This window comes from Aegilops tauschii, chromosome 1, assembly GCF_002575655.3.
Source record: "Aegilops tauschii subsp. strangulata cultivar AL8/78 chromosome 1, Aet v6.0, whole genome shotgun sequence".
Taxonomy (NCBI): Eukaryota; Viridiplantae; Streptophyta; class Magnoliopsida; order Poales; family Poaceae; genus Aegilops; species Aegilops tauschii.
In genome coordinates, this window is record NC_053035.3 from 145,094,205 (window position 1) to 145,106,799 (window position 12,595).

General features: G+C 42.7%; 1 protein-coding gene across 4 annotated transcripts; it reads left to right on the forward strand.

The window, feature by feature from the left end:
- The first annotated feature begins 2,636 nt into the window (after positions 1 to 2,636).
- On the forward strand, positions 2,637 to 8,921 carry LOC109767163 (uncharacterized). Of its 4 annotated transcripts, none has more exons than XR_012204303.1 (6): positions 2,637 to 3,161; positions 4,103 to 5,749; positions 5,832 to 5,942; positions 6,031 to 6,099; positions 6,779 to 6,990; positions 8,574 to 8,921. XR_012204303.1 is itself a non-coding variant. In XM_020325931.4 (6 exons), exons 3-6 carry the CDS (start codon positions 5,711 to 5,713, stop codon positions 6,914 to 6,916), a joined length of 357 nt encoding a protein of 118 aa, XP_020181520.1. In that variant the 5' UTR covers positions 2,672 to 3,161; positions 4,103 to 4,216; positions 5,598 to 5,710; the 3' UTR covers positions 6,917 to 7,067. The 4 variants fall into 4 exon arrangements, 2 of the variants coding, with proteins under 2 accessions (XP_020181517.1, XP_020181520.1); XR_002233804.4 differs by lacking the exon at positions 8,574 to 8,921 and having other exon boundaries at positions 2,672 to 3,161; positions 4,103 to 4,216; positions 4,392 to 5,749; positions 6,779 to 7,067; XM_020325931.4 differs by lacking the exon at positions 8,574 to 8,921 and having other exon boundaries at positions 2,672 to 3,161; positions 4,103 to 4,216; positions 5,598 to 5,749; positions 6,779 to 7,067.
- Positions 8,922 to 12,595: the final 3,674 nt, after the last annotated feature.

A 12,595-nucleotide genomic window follows, 5' to 3' on the forward strand; every position in this document is an offset into this window, starting at 1 on the left:
AAGCACAACTCTCTGTACCCTCCTTTTACTTTCTGTTATTTAGATTAAATAAAGCAAAAATAGTATTTTCTGCCTGTTTTCTGAATTATCCTTGCAATAAATAAATATACCCCGAAAATAAAAGTTCTTCAAATGCCCCGAAAATGAAATATGATTTTTTCTAGAATATTTAAGAATATCTGGCACTGAGAACACATCAGGGGGAGCCACCACCTGGCCACGAGGGTCCAGGGCGCGCCCACCCCCTGGGCGCGCCCCCTGCCTCGTGGGCCCCATGTGGCCCTCCTTGACTTATTCCAGCACCCACACACTTCGTCTTCCTCCAGAAAAAATCATCTCACAGCTCAAACTCGTGTTCTAGCTCGTTTTGCTGCGATTTTCAATCTCCTTGCTCAAAGCTCCACTCACAAAACTGCTTTGGGGGATTGTTCTTCGGTATGTGACTCCTCCAATGGTTCAATTAGTTTTTGTTCTAGTGCTTTATTTATTGCAAATTTTTGCTGCTTAGGTGACCCTGTTCTTGAGCTTGCATGTCAAATTTATTTGGTCCCAAGTAGTTCTAATGCATGATATGGTCTCTAGGCACTTGTGGGAATAGTTGCTATCAATCTTGTTGAGTTTGGTTCACTTTTATTTTGAGTTACTAAAAATTTCAGAAATTTTCAGAAAATGATGAAGAGATTATTGAGGGGCTCTTCGGGCCGAAGCTCGAAGGATAAACAAAGTGAAGAGAATAAGAAGCCCAAATATAATCTTCCTCACACCGCGGAAGTTCGTCCGTGTGAATGGCCTTGTGATGAATTCTTGAGAGCAGCCAGGATTCATAATGACTTTTATTATTTGGCTGAGAATGTGGGCCTTGTCGACTTCCTCCGCGACCAGCGCGAACAGTATCTCCTCCTCACTAATATTTTCGTGCAAAATTTTCATTTCCATGCTAGGAGATCGCCACCTTCGGTGGATTTTTATTTATATGATGAGTTTAAGGAGATGTCACTTTATGATTTTTGTGCGGTTTGCGAGTTGCCTTTTGAGGGCAGCGTAGAGGGACCACATCGTAATGATGTGGAAGGGTTTATTGATATGATTGCTGTAGGGGAAACGAGGAAAGTTTCTGATGCAAGAATCACTAGCATACATTTTCCTATTCTGCGTTACTTTGCAATATTTGCTAGTAGATGCTTAATTGGTCGTGGAACAGTGGAAACCTTAGTGCCCCTGATATTGTTATTTTGCGCCATGCCTTGTTTCGTGATACTACCTTCAGTTTAGGCGCTATTGTTGCTAAACAATTAAATCTGAACCGTACAAAGGGTCCCATCTTTGGAGGCATCTTTGCTTCGTGCCTTGCTGCACACTTTAACATACCTATCAGGCATTATGAGAAAGAGGAAAAGTTGCTGCCTCCTATTTTTCTAGATTATAATAGTATGGTAGCACATGAGTTTATTGTTAAAGATAAGAAGAAGATGCTTAAGTATAAATTGATATTTGATAAAAATTATTGTGAGATTATTACCTTGCCTGCGCCCTCTTTGTTTAACATATTTTCAGGCACATACCTCATTTTGCCTGAGGCCATTCATGCATACTTGAGCATGACACCCGCTCCAGAGGCTGAACCGGAACCACCACTTGACCCTTATCGGCAGTCTGTTTATCAGTGGGATCCGGAGGAGCTCGCCAACAAGTGGCACCCTGAGGATCCTCCTCAGTACACTGGAGAGGACCATTTTGATCCATGGGCATAGACCAACTTAGGCCAAAAGCCTAAGCTTGCGGAGTACACATTTCTCACTGACATTACATTCATGTTCACACACTCATTCTAGTTGTCGGTGCTCATACTTTTTCACTGTACTATCCATGCTAGTTTATTTTCCTTTTTCTCGCTTTCTTCTTGTGTGTTTGAAAAACCTTAAGAAAAAAAACAAAAAATTAGTTGTAGCTTTTAGCTAGTTTACTTTCCATGCCTGTAGTAGTAATAATTAAAAGAAAACCCAAAAAGATTTCTCATTCTTCTTTTGCTTGTTGGGAGCTTTTCCATGTAAATAGTTTTATTTCCTTTCTTTTCTTTGGGGGTCGAGAGGAGAAGATCATAATGAAAATTTTGAGTGGCTCTTATATGCATTATTGTTGATTTAACAAAGAGCCCATATTACCTTGTCTTCTCCTTTGTATTAAATGCTTGCAGATTCCAACTTAGTCCAATTGCACGTGCACTATTATTATTATTCACACCGTTCGGTCATGCAAGTGAAAGGCAATAATGACGATATATGATGGACTGATTGAGATAAGAGAAGCTGGTATGAACTCGACCTCTCTTGTTTTTGTAAATATGATTAGTTCATCGTTCCTGATTCAGCCTATTTACACTACTAGAAATCTACATTACCTAGAGCCAATGTCTTTACCTAGAGCTCATTAGCCTACTCAAGGGATAGAAAAGCAATGAACAGTACCCTCTAGGGAAATGTGAATATCCAAAAAAATTGTAACTTAAGCTTTCCCTAGGGTTGTGCCACGTACAAACATCAAAACCGAAAAAACACAAAGAGATGCGCCGGTGTGGTCATGTAGATTGGCTCCCGCGCTACGCTCGTGCCATTTTTTTCCTCCCGGAAGGTTGGGCCCATTGCACATCGAGAAGAGGAAAGGAAGAAAGGGCGCGTAGAGGGAAAAAAAATCATATGTGTCTCCTCCAAGCACGCCCCTGTCCCAAACGATGCCACCGCCAGACCAAAATTCCTCTCTCTCAAACCCTTCCTCCCATCCCGATCTGCCGCGCCTCGCCCTGGATCGCCCGCTCCGCCGCTCCCCGGCCCGCCCAGCTCCACTGCTCCCCTGCTCGCCTTGCTCCGCCGCTCCCCTGCCCGCCTCGCTCCGCCGCTCCCCTGCCCGCCTCGCTCCACCGCTCCCCTTCTGTTTCTCCTTCTGTACTGCATCCGTGACCTAGTCACACCATGGTCGCGACGGGCGCGGTGGCCCTGGCCACGCCGGCTGGGTGACGGCTTGGTGCCGCTCGTGGTGACTCCATCTGCGACGCCCTCAACTCGTGCTAACTACGCCGCCCTTAACCGTGGTGGCGGTGTCATCCTCGCTGATTGGACGACAACCGGATCTGCCTGCTGTTGTACGCCGCTGCTCCTGTCGAAAAGGTTCTCTCTCCATCTCTCACACTCTCTGGTTTAGATAGTTTTTCGGTTGCTGGTTTAGATAGTTGTACTTGTATATGACTAGCAAAATTCTGAAATTTTGATTTGGTTTTAGCATCGAAAGCAAGCAGTATGTTGTCCACTATTCAGTACATCTTGACGTTGTTCAGTAGCATCGTCAGCACTTGGGGTTGTCAGTTTCAATATCTTGCGTATAAAAGGTGTATGGAAGGTCAAAGGAATAAAAGAAATTTATAGCAAAAAAGGAAATAGAAGAACTGATTGATATGAAGATGCATGAACACATGAATGAGCCATTCAACTATGTAAATTGTGGTCAGAATGTAGACAAGATATTTCAACACGGTGAGTAGGAAATATTTCATATAGTCTATCTGTTGAATTTGTTCACAGCTACTGCAAGTGCATGAATGACAGAAATAGTAGCTTCAGTGATCCATCTTGAATGATGCCATCCTTGAATTTAGGTAAAAGTGGCAGGGCTACTGCATTTTACAATTGTTGTAGTTATGTACATCAAATTGTCTGTGTGTTTTACCATTGATGTATAGTTATCCACATGATTATTATATAGTTATCCATGTTGAGCATCGTATGATTTTCTTGTCCACTTTCCATGTGACCTTCGTATAATATCAATAGAAGTACTACTTCCATTGCTGTTATTGATTTATTTATTTATTCTTGTATAATACTAATCAATTATCTGTTATGTCCCATTGTTGGCAAGCTCATACGTTCTGCGTGTGTGCATGTGTCTCTGTGTATGTGTTATAAATCCATTTACATGCTTTATATTATTTGTACATGTTTTTTCTTCGTGTGAGTTTGTTTTCTCTGGCCAAAGCTAGTAGCCTCTGCTTTATGTTATGAATAAATGGAAGTCCTCCAACATCGTTCATTGGTTTTCTACATTTTTTCAGAAACTGACTAGTGTCGGGTGTTGTTTGCTTGAAGAAAATTTCCCTGTTCGTGGTGTCGAAACAACAGTTGTGTCAAAGCAACAAAGAACAAAGACATTGCTCAACTGGAATCAAGTAGGTATTATGATCTGTTCTTTCCATGAATAAATGTCGATTAATGCATTGTTCATCTGTGTGATAAACCGGGGTTATTTTTTGTTGGCTGATGAGTGGTTTTCTATTTTAGTGTGTATGATGCATTCTATGTGGGGATGCGGCTGGTGATTGTAGCAATTTATTTTTATTTCAGATTTAAGTAGAAAACCAGACCATGTCTTTGGATGCTCAGCGTAGCTGGATGTATAGTGGGTGGAAGGATAATGGAAGACATTCTGATGAGTGGATACGGAATACAAATGCTTTTGTGAACCATGTTTTTTAGGGTGTCCGTAGTTCCAAGTTTGGAGTTTCCTATCCTTGCTCAAAATGTTGCAATGGTAGTAGAAGAACAAAACAATTGATGACCTCTCATCTTTGTCATTGGGGGTTCATGCCCAACTAATGGATTGCACATGGGGAGCGTCATGTTCATGTAGATAGAGTGGAGTCTGTCAACATTAATTGCTTAGAGGACATGTTGTGTGACTTTGGGGATTCAATTCATGTCGATAACTCACACGAGGAGCCAACACCGGATGCCAGAGCTTTTTACGCCATGTTGTCAGCTGTTAGAGAGCCACTCCATGAGTTCACCCAAACCCCACGCTTTGCTACTGTTACATGCTTGATGGGAATTAAGTCACAATACAATCTGTCAGGCGACTGCATAAATAGCACTTTCGCAAGATACACTCCCACAAGTCAATAAAATGCCATCAAGCTTGTATGAGTGCAAGTGTATCTTAGGCCATTTGAAAATGCCACTCCTGAAAATAGATGCATGCGTTAACCATTGCATGCTATACTATAAGGATAGAGAGGAAAAACTGAAGTGTGATTTCTGTGGTGACGCAAGATATAAGGTAGTTAACAATGACTGCCCAAATAAGAAGCGTAAACCCATCCCACGTAAGGTTATGCGATACCTTCCATTTCTATCAAGATTGCAAAGGTTGTTCATGCAGCCTGAATTTGCTAAGCACATGAGATGGCACATGGAAGGCATCCGAGAAAATCTAGGAATGATGGTGCACCCAGGTGATAGTGAATCATGGAAATCTTTCAATGAGGATGGGTTTGCAAGTGATCCACGCAATGTTAAGCTAGTCAAGTCCTCTGATGGCTTCAACCCTTTTAATTTCGGGTTAACACAATACTCTTGTTGGCTTGTGTTTCTTGCTCCTTTGAACCCGCCACCTGCTCTTTACTTGAAAACCCAAAATATCTTTCTTAGCATGGTGATCCCTGGACCAAAGGGTCCTGGCAAGAACTTCAATGTGTACATGGTCTCTCTTTAATGGCATTGTCAATGACATCGAGGTTATTTCTGAGGTGAGAGCTACTGGTACATCTCCAGCAGCCTTGAAACGTCGTCGAGCAGAAGAAATTGAAGATGTGCGTAGAAAGGAGTCTGAGAAGACTAAAAAAGCAGAGGCTTATGCCAACAATCTATTGTCATGGGGTGTTAGCATGTACGAGCACTGCAATGGGATACATAAGTTTCTTCAGGTGCTGGTTATACACTTGATGTTTATCAATTAATTTACTAGCATTTGAATGTAACCACTATTTGAATTTTCTTGTTTTGCAGACTTTGGCAACTAACCAAGGTGTACCTATTGGAGAAATACCACCGCCGCCGGTTCCACCTCCTTCACGTTCACTTTCTCCTCCTGGATCTCCACAACCATCTACTATCCAAGTATGTAGTCAATCATCTCAAGCAAAAACACGCAATACATTTAAAGCATGATAAGGATTGCTTCTAAAACCTGACTCTTCTTTTGCAGATTCTAGAAAATAGCGAAGAACCGCCAGCTTTGTGTGCCCAACAAGAAACAAATCCCGGCTCTTTTCATGTATGCATTTCTCCAACTGATCTCAAATTATACAACTAGTGATGGTCTGTTCGCTGTGATGTTCACATACTTGTGACAATATGCATGCTTCTATGATGTATGATGGTAGCCTGTGTGGTGTTGGATCATTTGGGATTAATGTTGATTAATGGGGCTGTGTGATAATGTTGGAGGGATCATAATATATTTTCTTATGTCCAGTTGTCCAATCTACAGTTGTTATGCTGCCAAAATTTATATCAGCCTTTGCATGTGTTGGTTCTCAATACTGTAAATAGGAAATTTTGTTTAGAACTTTGGCGACTTGATGTAATTCACTAATTTGCATTGCAATAGACTTGAGTGTAGTTCATACTTTATTTGGAAACGAAGATCATGACTTCTTTTGTGATTATGTGTTAGAGTAAAAGTAATATCTCACAACCTAAGTTATATTTTGGGTTACTAGAGGTGTGAGAAGTACTTAACATTACCCTTTTTTATTTCCTGGAAAAGTTTCAAAATGCTCCTGTTCTTTGTGCACATACCCTAGAATAGTTTCACACTATTCAAGTTACTGCATTAGAAATGAGTGACTATGGCAGCTTGATCCTTAACTTATAATTCCTATTTAATTTCCTGTAGTAAGTTCTTATTGTCATGTTCCTACCTTTAAAGATTTGTGAATCTTACTTTTCAGGAACATGGTGTTGCCTCAAGTGTTCCTGCTGCAAGTGTTCCTGCTGTAGATGATGAAGGGATGTTTGGGGGATTTTTCAGTCAATCTGGAGCTGGTGCACTCAGCCTATCACTATTGAGCAGCCAGTTGGTTCCTTGATGTTCTTGGATGTATAGTGCGTGGATCGCATTTTGGTGCATGTATAGTTAACATGCTGGTACATGTTCTGTGATGTAGGAAACTGTGATACGTCTCCAATGTATCTATAATTTTTGATTGCTCCATGCTATATTATCTTCTGTTTTGGACATTATTGGGCTTTATTATTCACTTCTATATTATTTTTGGGACTAACCTATTAACCAGAGGCCCAGCCCAGAATTGCTGCTTTTTGCCTATTCCAGAGTTTTGCAGAAAAAGAATATCAAACGGAGTCCAAACGGAATGAAACCTTCGGGAACATGATTTTCAGAATGAATATGATCCAGGAGACTTGGACCCTACGTCAAGAAATAAAGGAGGAGGCCACGAGGTAGGGGGTCGTGCCTACCCCCCCCAGGGCGCGCCCTCCACCCTCGTGGGCCCCCTGTTGCTCCACCGATGTACTTCTTCCTCCTATATATACCTACGTACCCCCAAACGATCAGATACGGAGCCAAAAACCTAATTCCATCGCCGCAACCTTCTGTACCCACGAGATCCCATCTTGGGGCCTGTTCCGGAGCTCCGCCGGAGGGGGCATCGATCACGGAGGGCTTCTACATCAACACCATAGCCCCTCCGATGAAGTGTCAGTATTTTACCTCAGACCTTCGGGTCCATAGTTAGTAGCTAGATGGCTTCTTCTCTCTTTTTGGATCTCAATACAATGTTCTCCCCCTCTCTCGTGGAGATCTATTCGATGTAATCTTCTTTTGTGGTGTGTTTGTTGAGACCGATGAATTGTGGGTTTATGATCAAGTTTATCTATGAACAATATTTGAATCTTCTGAATTCTTTTATGTATGATTGGTTATCTTTGCAAGTCTCTTCGAATTATCAGTTTGGTTTGGCCTACTAGATTGATCTTTCTTGCAATGGGAGAAGTGCTTAGCTTTGGGTTCAATCTTGCGGTGTCCTTTCCCAGTGACAGTAGGGGCAGCAAGGCATGTATTATATTGTTGCCATCGAGGATAACAAGATGGGGTTTTTATCATATTGCATGAATTTATCCCTCTACATCATGTCATCTTGCTTAAGGCGTTACTCTGTTCTTATGAACTTAATACTCTAGATGCATGCTGGATAGCGGTCGATGTGTGGAGTAATAGTAGTAGATGCAGGCAGGAGTCGGTCTACTTGTCTCGGACGTGATGCCTATATACATGATCATACCTAGATATTCTCATAACTATGCTAAATTCTGTCAATTGCTCAACAGTAATTTGTTCACCCACCGTAAAATACTTATGCTCTTGAGAGAAGCCACTAGTGAAACCTATGGCCCCGGGGTCTATCTTCATCATATTAATCTTCCAACACTTAGTTATTTGCTTTGCTTTTTACTTTGCTTTTATTTTACTTTGCATCTTTATCACAAAAATACCAAAAATATTATCCTATCATATCTATCAGATCTCACTCTCGTAAGTGACAGTGAAGGGATTGACATCGGGTTGGTTGCGAGGATTTATTTGTTTTGTGTAGGTGCGAGGGACTCGCGCGTAGCCTCCTACTGGATTGATACCTTGGTTCTCAAAAACTAAGGGAAATACTTACGCTACTTTGCTGCATCACCCTTTCCTCTTCAAGGGAAAACCAACGCAGTGCTCAAGAGGTAGCAAACTGTAGTTGACCTACATCAGTCTGTACGTGCTAATTGAGATGCTTAATCAATTAGATGTAGCAAACTCTAGCTAGCAAGCCTATTTTTTCTCAAACTGTGATGGCTGGTGATGGCTGGTGGATGTCTTGGCATCTACTGTATGCATGTGACAATTGATATCTAGATGTATATATTAATTATTTGACGTTATTTTCATTTCATAATTATTGATCCATTTTGAATTACTTTAATTATTGCTGTTATGAATTCAAATTCAAATTACACATTTGGATTATGCCACATATCGGGCTGGTGTTTCCCTACAGTATGTACCTCTAGGGGAAGTATGGTGATGTGATGCAAAAGGGCCCCACAATCTTTCCCTAGAGCTTGGCTGTAGGTAAACAACCTACCCATGTGGGATGCAACATCCATATGTAAATCTTTCCCTAGGGCTTGTGCCCCTAGGTAAATAAAATTTCCCTACAGCTTGTTGGGTGCACCCTAGGGAAAGAGCTCTTTCCCGACTATACTATACCTAGAGTTCTTTACCTAGGGCAAGCCCAAGGTAAAGTCTTTCCCTATGGTTTTTCCTATTTCACCTAGGGTATATGGCTCTAGGTAAAATGTAGATTTCTAGTAGTGTTATGAATGAAACATGTTTGCAATGACAATTAGAGATTATAGTTGCTTATACCATGCTTAATTAGCTAGGAGTTTATAATGGTTTACCTTGCGTGCCAACATGCTATTAAAATGGTTGTGATGTGGTATGATAGGGTGGTATCCTCCTTTGAATGATTCAAGTGGCTCGACTTGGCACATGTTCACGCATGAAGTTGAAACAAAATCAACATAGCCTCCACGATATTTATGTTCATGGTGGATTATATCCTACTTATGCTTGCACTCAATGTTTATTAATTTTAATGCATGTTCATGACTGTTGTCGCTCTCTAGTTGGTCGCTTCCCAGTCTTTTTCTAGCCTTCACTTGTACTAAGCGGGAATACTTCTTGTGCATCCACCTCCATAAACCCCAAAGTTATTCCATATGAGTCCACCATACATTCCTATATGCGGTATCTACCTGCCATTCCAAGTAAATTTGTATGTGCCAAACTCTAAACCTTCAAATGAAATTTTGTTTTGTATGCTCGAATAGCTCATGTATCAACTAGGGCTGTCTGTATCTTCCATGCTAGGCGGGTTATTCTCAAGAGGAGTGGACTCCGCTCCTCACTCACGAGAAAATGGATGGTCACCGGGATGCCTAGTCCCATGCTCAAACCAAATCAAAATAATTGCAAACAAAACTCCCCCAGGACTGTTGTTAGTTGGAGGCACTCGTTGTTTCGGGCAAGCCATGGATTGATGCTTGATGGTGGTGGGGGAGTATAAACTTTACCATTCTGCTTGGGAACCGCCTATAATGTGTGTAGCATGGAAGATATCGAGATCTCTCGGTTGTTATGTTGACAATGAAAGTATGCCGCACAAAATATTATTTATCTCTATTTCAAAATCAAGCTCCGGCACCTCTACAAATCCCTGCTTCCCTCTGTGAAGGGCCTGTCTATTTACTTTTATGTTGAGTCATCATCCTCTTATTAAAAAGCACCAGTTGGAGAGCACAGCTGTCATTTGCATCCATTACCATTAATTTATATTGAGTATGACTATGACTGGATCTCTTTATCCATGAATTACAATGTTTAGTTAGTCCTTGATCTTCAGAGGTGCTCTGCATTTATGTTTTGCGGTCTCAGAAAGGGCTTGCGAGATACCATCTTGTTATATCATATTATGATTGTTTTGAGAAAGTGTTGTCATCCGAGATTTATTATTATTGCTCGCTAGTTGATTATGCCATTGATATGAGTAAACATGAGACCTAAGTGTTATTGTGAATATGGTTAGTTCATAATCTTTGCTGAAAACTTGAATGCTGGCTTTACATATTTACAACAACAAGAGCAAACAGAGTTTGTAAAAGTTTTTCTTTATCACTTTCAGTTTGTCAACTGAATTGCTTGAGGACAAGCAAAGGTTTAAGCTTGGGGGAGTTGATATTTTGCTGCAGATATTAAGTAATCCAGGTGTGGTTGAATTGACAACTCAACTGCTAATACTTGAGAATACTCTTTGGCTCCCCTTGTGTCGAATTAATAAATTTGGGTTGAATACTCTACCCTCGAAAACTGTTGCGATCCCCAATACTTGTGGGTTATCACCGGCTGCTTGAGCTCACTGTGCATTACAGAAGCCAAGTGATTAGCCCCCACCAGCACCCACAAACTTATTTTGAACTAGCACACCAAAGGAGCTCAGCGGGAAAGTACTTGCCGGGGCCTGCCTTCCTTCGTTTGATCTGTCCTGCTGATGGCTCAATGGATGGCTGGTTCCACAGGCAACTTGAGGGCAGCGCGTTTCGACAAGTCGTCGGCAATGCTGTTCTCTGCTCGGGGAACATGCTCTGCTTGTAGACCATCAAAACGCTCCTCCAACTTCCTCACTTCATCCACATAGGCCTCCATCAACGGCCTCTGGTTATCCTTGTTAAATTGCTTGACGACGAGCTGCGAATCACCTCTGATGATGAGCTTCCTAATTCCGAGGTCTGCCGCGATCCTGTGATCGGCAAGCAATCCCTCGTACTCTGCCGTGTTGTTTGTTGATTTTCCCCAGGGAAAGTGCATCTAGACTATGTACTTGAGGCGCTCTCCGGTGGGTGTGACGAGCAGCAAGCCAGCCCCAGCACCTTGCAGCGAGAAAGCTCCATCAAAGTACATGATCCAATGACGACTCGTCTCCTTGCCGGGAAGGGTGGTCTCTCGAATCTCTTCGTCGGGCGTTGAGGTCCATTCTACTATGAACTCTGCTAAGGCTCGGCTCTTGATTGTTGAAGTAGTTTCAAACTTGAGGCCAAAGCTCGACAGTTCCAACGCCCACTCCACGATCCTCCCGGTTGCATCCAGGTTGTGCAAGATTCGTTGCAAAGGGAGGCGAGTGACGATGGTGATCTCATGCGCTTGGAAGTAGTGATGCATCTTTCTCGAGGCCATGAGGAGGCCGAAAAGTAGCTTCTATATACCAGAATATCTTGATCTAGCCCCCTACAAGAGGGAACTGACAAAATAGACCGGGTGCTGCATCACCTTCTTCTTCTGTTCAACTTTGCCCACCTGCACAGACTCTGTCTTGCCGGGACCAGGCCTTGCCGGGGGTTCCCCCTTGCCGGCATCAGGCCCTACCGGGGAAAGCTCAGGCCCATCATCCGACGGCTCCGCTGCTACTACTGCTTCTTCCTCAAATTCTCTCTGTGCCACTAGCATAGCACTGACCACTTGATTCGTTGCCGCCAGATATAGCAGCAATGGCTCTTGCAGTTTAGGTGCGACTAGTATTGGCGTGGAGGAGAGGTACTTCTTCAAATCTTGCAGCGCTGCCTCTGCCTCCGGAGTCCATTTCATTGGACCCGCCTTTTCCAAAACTTTGAAAAAGGGGAGGGCGCGCTCAGCAGATTTGGAGATGAACCTACTTAGAGCAGCAACGCAGCCGGTGAGCCTACGGACGTCTTTGACTCATCTTGGCGCCTCAATCTGCTCAATCGCTTTGATCTTGTCAGGATTTGCTTCGATTCCGCGTTGAGACACAAAGAACCCAAGAAGTTTGCCGGATGGGACGCCGAGCACGCACTTCTCTGGGTTGAGCTTGAGGTTGATCTTGTGCAGGTTGGCAAATGTTTCCTCCAGATCCTGCACGAGTGTGGCCTTGTCCTTGGTTTTGACTATTATATCATCCATATAAGCTTCCATATTTCTATGCAGCTGGGGCTCAAAACCAATTTGGACTGCTCGGGCAAATGTCGAACCGGCGCTCTTCAACCCGAAAGGCATCCGTACAAAATAGTATGTACCACATGGGGTTATGGACGCAGTCTTTTGTTCGTCTTCCTTCATCATGAAGATCTGGTGGTATCCTGCGTAGGCGTCGAGGAACGACAGCAGGTCACACCCGGTAGTGGAGTCCACT

Coding starts and splice junctions, on each gene's coding strand:
- LOC109767163 (XM_020325928.4), top strand. CDS start 5,516: ATGTGTACATGGTCTCTCTTTAATGGCATTGTCAATGACATCGAGGTT. Junction 5,750..5,831: donor GGATACATAAGTTTCTTCAG/GTGCTGGTTATA, acceptor CTTGTTTTGCAG/ACTTTGGCAACTAACCAAGG. Junction 5,943..6,030: donor CACAACCATCTACTATCCAA/GTATGTAGTCAA, acceptor CTTCTTTTGCAG/ATTCTAGAAAATAGCGAAGA.